We start from the raw sequence: 8,052 nt of genomic DNA, 5'->3' as shown, positions 1-8,052 counted from the left end.
ATCCGATCCATCATAAGACCGTCAAGTAGTTTACCCATTGTCGGCAGTAAGCTAATAGGTCTGTAGTGTTCCGGTCTTACCGAGTTGTCAATTTTAGGTATTAATTTTATATCAGCGACTTTCCAGTCATTTGGAAAGTATCCAGTAGTCAGACATTTATTTAGGATATGAACAAAGGCAATGGGTATCTCCTTAAATGCTTCCTTGAGCATTTCTGCCGTTATCCTGTCTATCCCTGGTGTCTTCTTATTCGCCATTGATTTAATCGCTCTTTCTACTTCCTGGAAAGTGAAAATTTTGTCGTTTTTGTTATTATATGATTTTTGGAGGTTTTCCCTGATGCTCTTTTGTTTTATAGTATCAAAGTCTTGACTGTCCTCAGGAAAGAGGTATTTTAAAATTTGATTAATGCTGTTTTCGATGTCGATGTTTACTTCTGAACTCTGATCTGGGTTTGAAACGTCCGGAATGAAAGGTTTTTTCTGTTTCTTAATTACCAAGTTATAAGGTATGACCCATGGCCCGTTCCTGTTGGAATCTGTACAGAACTTTTTCCAGGATTCCGTACATGTCCTGTTGATGAGTTTTTTATATTGTTTTAGACTATTTTTATGGTTGGTTTTATGTATATTTTCCTCATTGGTATTTTTTGCCCTTGCGTGCTTCTTTCTTAACTTGTTCACCTCTCTTCTTTTATTGTTCAGGGAATCATCCCACCATTGAGTTTTCCTCGGTGGTACTTGTTTGTAACGAAGGGTCCTCTCTCCTGCTGTTATCAAGGCGTCTGTAAAAAACTTTGCATACTTGTCTATTTCTTCATGATTGTTTATGGGTGGAAAGTCGTATTTTTGCCAATTTTTTGCGAATTCTAGTCTGAAAAGAGTCCAGTTTGTCTGTTTAATTTGAAAAGAGCACTTCATACTATTATTTGTGGGGTTGTTGAGCTTTAGTTGAGTTAAAATATAACGATGGTCGCTTGCTGATGGTATGAGGAGGGTCTCGCAGTTGTCTATTTCGTGGGAAAATTGTCGGTAACCAGGCAGACGTCTGTCCATCCCCTTGCAAAAGGGGTGTGGAACGTCGGATGTGTCGTAATGTTGGTAGAAATTAAACTAAATTCATCCATCATGTCAGTGATCGTTTTGCCTCTTTTGTCTTCTTTCTCGTGGTACCAAACTGAAGATTTCCCATTTAGATCTCCCAAAATCATTATTTTTTTATTTCTGATTTTCCTTAGTACATTGGACAGTTCTCTAACACAGTTTTCGTCGTCGTCGTCGTCCGGTGAAAAGTATGCACTAATAATTATGAGAGGTTCGGCAAGTTGGAGAATCATGGTTGTTAGCCTATCTGTGCATAATTGGGTAATTTTGGCAATGTCAAGATGGGGATTGCAGCAGATTATGCCGCTTTTGGGTCTTGAGTTGTTATTACCTGAGATCACCTTCCACCTTCCAAATCTCACGATGTTATTATTAATCTGGTAAGGTTCCTGAATAGTGATTAGGTCAATATTTTTCTCGTTGGCAGTTTGTATCAGTTGGGAGCATGCCGCATTGCTCCTCTGAGTGTTGATCTGTAGTATCTTTAAAGTATGGTTAATCATTTGAGATTGCTGTGTTGAGTTTGATGGTCGAGTATTTGTCATTGTGCTGTTACAATCCATAATCGGTTCTCTTGATTGCGGCTTTTTTTAGTTTTTTTGTGATTGGGCAATTAGGGTGTAATGCCCCATGGTTTGTTGGCTGTTTTTTACTGTTAGGAAGATCTTTGCTGTGTTAATTGTCACAGAAACAACAAGGCGGCTCATTAAGTCTGTCACAGTCTACATATTTATGGTTTTTTCCACAGTGGGAGCAGTATTGTTCTTTTTCGCAGCTTTTGGCCATATGTCCAATTCCACAACAGCGGTAACACCTTAGTATTGGAATATAGTCATCAACTTTGATTGTGGCCCAATTGATCGGGATATGTTTCTCTTTAATAAAGGTGTTACGTATGTGAGGTGACACAGATAGGACAACGTGCCTACAGTTTTCTGTATGCTTCCCCCTACTCAGAACCGTGCTGATCTTACACTCATTTTTAAATGATTCTTCCTTTAATTCTCCCCATATGTCGTTTTGTCTATAAATATATGTTGTTATATCTTCCTCTTGGATAGATTGAGGCACATTCAGCAGTATTATCCTGGGTCTTTTGCCCTTAGATCGTTTACATGTAATTTTATTTTCTAATTCTGGGAGTTCTTTAATAGAATTTTCAAGGGGTATACCATGCTCCCTATCTCCTACTCTAATACAAATTCCATTGTTTTTCACATCTTTAACTGTTTTGATCTTAACCCATAGCCTATGCGGTTCAATTTTTTTCTTTAGTTAGTTAGTTAGTTAGTTAGTTCTAGTTTTTTGGCACAAGAGCCATACAGGCTATGCTGCGCCATGACAAATGGTAAAATTAAACAAAGCTAAATATATATATCACAAGGCGTCAATACAACACAAAAACACAAACAAACAGAACAACACAAATATAAATATATAATAAATAAATAGATATATAAATAAATTAGTTAACTTAAATCTCTCTATTAATATTTATAACTTTCAAAAAGTTCAGTATCTTATCAAGATTTGGCCTCTGGCCCAAAATCTCTCTCAAAGTTGCATTTCCAAAATGCTGTCTGCGACTCTGGTCAAAAGCAACACAGTTGCAAAATATATGTTTAACACTTAAAGTACAAATGCAATACTGGCATACTGGCTGGTCATCACCCTTCAAAATATATTGATGAGTAAGCCGAGTAAGAATGACTTCAGATCTCCTATCGTACTGTTTCTTGTGTGTCCAATTTTCTATTATAGGTTTGATCTCGTAAAGTTTATTGTGGACTTGTTCGTTCCACACATTTTGCCATCTCTCTGCTAGTCGTTTTTTAACAACCAGCTTCAAGTCATCTCCTTCAATAAACATTGTATGCTGAGAAGAACTTGCTGACTTTGCAGCTGCATCAGCTGCTTCATTTCCTTTTATACCTACATGGCCTGCGGCCCAACAGAATTTTACAAAAATATTACTCGCAATAAGATGGCAAAACAGTTTGCGAATTTTAATCACTATAGAGTGAGAACTAGGTTCATGTGAGATCAAAGCCTGAAGTGCACTAACTGAGTCAGTGTAAATAACACAGCGATGATGACTTTTACTAATTATATATTTTAAGGCTAGGTAAATAGCCTGCACCTCTGCAGTAAAGATGAAAGAATTCGATGCCATTTGTTCTGCCACGATCTCATCCTGGCAGACAAAGGCTGAGCCAACGTAATCAACCGATTTCGATCCATCAGTATAAATAGGAATTAAATTCCTGTCATGGTGTTGAATTTCTGCAAAGTGCTGCCTATAGATGTAGTCCGGGGTGGATTCCTTAGGAAACTGCTTTAAGCTAAAGTCAACATTAATCACAGGAGTTGACCAAGGTGATATATTATCGACATCGGCCTGTGAAATGTTGCTTGTGTCCAAATCAATCGTGCTGCTTACATTCTCCATTCTAATGTCAAATGTAGGGACACAACTTGGGCGAGCTGTAAATAATCTTTTCAGCTGAGTATCTGATACTCTACAATAAACTGAAGGTTTAGCCAGAGATTTCTGTTTAATGTAATAGAACAAAGACAACTGCTCTCTCCTGAGAGATAGTGGAGGCTCATAAGCATCCACGTACAAACTTTGAACAGGAGAAGTTCGAAATGCACCAGTGCACAAACACAATGCTTGATGGTGGATTGGATCCAGCATCCGAAGAGTAGATTCTCGCGCAGAGCCATAAACAACACATCCATAATCCAGCTTAGAGCGAACGAGGACTCTATATATCCTGAGCATCGAACATTTGTCTGCTCCCCAGGATAAGCAGCATAATACCTTTAAAAGGTTCAGAGATTTTAAACATCTACTCTACAAATTGTGCAAGTGTGGTAAGAACATCAATTTATGGTCAAACACAACACCCAAAAATTTTGCTTCATTGACCATTGGGATTTTAACCCCATTTAGGTGAATTTCAGAGTCCAGGTGCAAACCACGCCTTCGGCAAAAGTGGATGCACGAGGTCTTCTCTGCATTAAAAGTAAAACCATTGATCTTGGACCAATTGTCTATGCGATTTAGGGAGGTTTGCAGTTGTCTTTCAATAAAACTCATGTTAGTAGACTGACAGGAGATCTGAAAGTCATCCACATACAAGGAGTGTTTCACACTGGGAGGAAGACACTTAGCTATGCTATTAATTTTTATTAGGAAAAGAGTCACACTCAAAATAGAACCTTGAGGAACACCCTCTTCTTGAGTGAAAGGCCTAGACAAAGTGTTGCCCATCCTAACTTGGAATCTTCAATTCTGCAAGAAGTTTTTTATAAAAATTGGCAGATTACCCCGCAGTCCAAATTCATGCAGATCATGGATCGCCAGCAGCGATCATAAGCCTTCTCTATGTCGAAAAACACAGACACTAAGTGCTGTCGTCTTACAAACGCTTCGCGTATAGATGTTTCAAGAATTACTAAATTGTCTGTGGTACTTCTGTTCCTACGGAATCCACTCTGATGTGGTGAAAAGTAGTTCTTTTCCTCTAGGAGGAACATCAGGCGTCTGTTTACCATTCTCTCGAAAAGTTTGCAAAGACAACTAGTCAGAGAAATTGGTCTATAATTAGAGGGATTCTTGCAGTCTTTACCTGGCTTGGGAATAGGAATAATAATTGATAGCCTCCAAGAGTCAGGAAAAGTATGTTCTGTCCATATTCTGTTGAACAGATTCAGAAGGTTACTAAGGGAATTGTCTGACAGATTTTTAATCATGCTGTAATAGATTTTATCCGGCCCTACAGCAGTATTCCCCAGGCGAGAGATTGCTGTACATAGTTCTATTCTGCTGAATGGCACATTATATTCCTCATTAGATGGAGAGTGGAAGTTTAGATATTGTTTTTCACTTTGGACTGTATAAGCCTGGAAATTTGTTGTATACATAATATTGCTGGATGAAGACGAAAATGTTTCACCCAACAAATCAGCAATACCTTTTATGTCACTGATTATTGTGCCATTATTTTCCAGCATGGACAGAGAGTGACAAGCATATTTCCCATTAATTTTATGGATTTTATCCCAGACTGCTTTTGAGCTGGTGGAAGATGTTATGCTAGAAACATACTTCCTCCAGGAATCCCTTTGGCTTTGCCTCCTTATTTTTCTGGCATTTGCCTTTGCTTTTTTAAAAGCTATCAAATTCTCAGCAGTGGGGTATCTTCTGAAAATCCCCCATGCTTTCTTTTGTTTTTTAAATGCTGCCTCGCAATTCTGATCCCACCATGGTTTCGGATGTTTCGGATATCTGGTTGACGTTTTCCCCATTGTTTTTTCAGCTGCCTGAATAATACTCGATGTGACAACTTCTACTGCATCATTGATATCGGCAGTATTGACCATTTCTTCAGTGATGTTAGCCAAAGAGGAAAATGTAGGCCAATCTGCCGTTTCAAATTTCCAGCGTGGTGGACGGGCTGTTTCACAGCTTTCTCTGCCTCGGTATTTTAGAAATATTGGGAAGTGGTTGCTGGAAAGTGGATTAGATCCAACCTCCCATGTAAACGCTGAAAACAGATTCGGGGTTGCTAATGATAGGTCAATGGCAGTAAATGTTCTTGTTGGGGTGTGGAAGTATGTCACTTCTCCAGTATTAAATAAATACAGTTGGTGATTGCCTATAAATCTCTCAATGGCCCTGCCTTGACGGTTTATGTCGGGACTGCCCCACATTGGATTGTGGCCATTGAAATCACCAAGTAAAAGGAATGGAGTCGGTAGTTGTTCAACCAAGGCATCCAATTCATCTTCATCGACTCTGACATCTGGTGGCAAGTATATGGAACAAACTGTGACAGTTACTCCAATAGAAATTCTGACTGCCACAGCTTGCAACTCTGTTGTTATTTGTACCGGTAAGGACGGGATGCAGTTTGAAACCAGTATAGCTACATTTCCACTGGCGCGGTTGTGGCTATCATCATCCTTGCGGTAGAGTCCAAATCCTTTTAAAGATATTTTTTCTCCAGGTTTTCAATGTGTTTCCTGGAGTGCCACGCAGAGAGATGTGGTAGATAATGTCAGGTGTTTAACATCAGAGAAGTTGTTGCGGAAACCACGACAGTTCCACTGAATTATTTTATAATCCATTATGTGTTTGAGGCAGCATTTTTCGCAAAAGTGTCCCTCTTCAATTTAACTGATGATTCTCCTTTTAGAGGCGATGTTGTTTGGGTCATCTCCAGTTTATTCTCTTCGTCAGAGATATCAGAGAACTCACTCATCGACTGAGCTTTTGATTTTTTGGATTTGGAGAGTGCTGCTTTCACTCTCTGTTTGTTTAGTGGGTTCTTACTCGCTTTTTTGGAACCCACATTCCTAGTTGTTATCCCAGTTTTTGGTAGAGGTGTTTTTGCTTTTGTACTCTCCTGTTCTGGTGTTTTCATAGATGGGAGTATTAAACATTTCGCATGGCGTGTAAGAGATTCACTTGGGGAGACAGAAATCTTTGTTTGAACCCCACATGTGTTAGTAGATTTTAACACGGCAGCAAATGTTTTTTGTTGCATAGGTGCACTTAGACTGACCATGCGATGAGCCTCTGGATATGAGATGTTTTTTACAGTTTTTACCCGTTGGATCTCTTTTTCTCTTTGCCATGCAAGGCACTTTCGTGAGTAGGAAGGATGGGCATCTTTGCAGTTCACACAGTGTGGCGTACTTTTACATTCAGTACTGTTGTGACCTTCAGTTCCACACTGTGCGCACAAGTTTTTGCCTCGACAAGAGGTCTGGGAATGTCCAAATCGCTGGCATTTAAAGCAACGCAGCGGATTTGGAATATACGGACGAACTGCGCAGCGCAGATATCCTGCTGTAACGAAAGATGGCAGTGTCGGGTTGTTGAATGTGATAATTAAATGTTTAGTGGGTATCAACTTGCCGTCTCGACAGATCGAAATGCGTCGGACAGAAGTGACACCTTGGTCCGAGAGGCCGATCTGAATGTCTGATTCGTTTTCAGACATCCAGTCAAACTCAGATATCGCACCACGTGATGAGTTCAAACTTTCGTGTGGTGTGACCGATATTCCCATGTCTCCAAGAGTTGTAATTGACAAAAGCTTTGTTGTTTGTTGAGGAGAGGCTGTTTCTACGAGTAAGTCCCCTGACCTCAATTTTTGAATTTTTTTCAAATGCCCAATGGTTGATTCAAACAGCTTTTGAATCAAAAAGGGGGAACACTTAGCAAGGGGTTTTTCTCCAGTTGCATGTACTATTAAGTAAGCAGGTTGGCTGGAGGTCTTTTCTTTGGTCGCTTGAATCGAGTTTTTGCAATCCATATTTAAGAATGTATATTCAGCTCCTGGTGACCCCACCCACCATGGGGCTTGACAGGAGGATGCTGTCACATGGGAGACTCCCATAGACCGTCGCACCAGGGTTTCCCAGGAGCTATACCCTCACAATGCAGTCAAGAAGAGCACACCTTGTCTGACGTGTCTGCCTGGTCTGCATCGATCGGTTGACTCCAAGTCGAGGTCAAGAATGACTCAACGACCAGCCGATTCACTCAAACGGAGCCTGATTTGAGCCTCTCGTTTATCCGAAGCAGGGGCCAAAGCAGTGTGTTGGGGACGGTATGTTGCCCCTTAACTACCAGGATCTCCCTTTTTGGCATACGGGCCACCATGCAGGCAAACACGTGGGTGGGCGTTCAGATCCCAGGGATGGTAAAAAGGAGGAGTTACTAAACCATCTCTGGGAGGTCCCTTCACCACGGACAGGAACCCACATTGAGGGGTTTTTCTTTAGTACTTCTGTCACCTTTACCATGTTTGTTTGCTCTTCTCCTTCACCTGGTTCCTTTGGGTATATCAACACCGCATGAAAACCCCCTGTTCCCTCCTGATTTAATTTCTGATCCAAAGATTTTTGTATGTTCTTAGTTGTTGTGCTTGGT

General features: G+C 40.3%; 1 protein-coding gene across 1 annotated transcript; it reads right to left on the bottom strand.

Moving 5' to 3' along the window:
* Positions 1 to 6,238: 6,238 nt before the first annotated feature.
* On the bottom strand, positions 6,239 to 7,432 carry LOC136972252 (uncharacterized). Its single transcript, XM_067266806.1, has one exon. The coding sequence runs from the start codon at positions 7,430 to 7,432 to the stop codon at positions 6,239 to 6,241; it is 1,194 nt and encodes a 397-aa protein (XP_067122907.1).
* Between the last annotated feature and the right edge of the window lie 620 nt (positions 7,433 to 8,052).

The sequence above is a fragment of the Centruroides vittatus genome, unplaced genomic scaffold (assembly GCF_030686945.1).
Source record: "Centruroides vittatus isolate TY-2023 unplaced genomic scaffold, ASM3068694v2 contig_288, whole genome shotgun sequence".
NCBI classification, from domain to species: Eukaryota; Metazoa; Arthropoda; class Arachnida; order Scorpiones; family Buthidae; genus Centruroides; species Centruroides vittatus.
The sequence above is the reverse complement of the archived record's forward strand: the minus strand, read 5'-3'. Positions and strand labels throughout refer to the sequence as shown.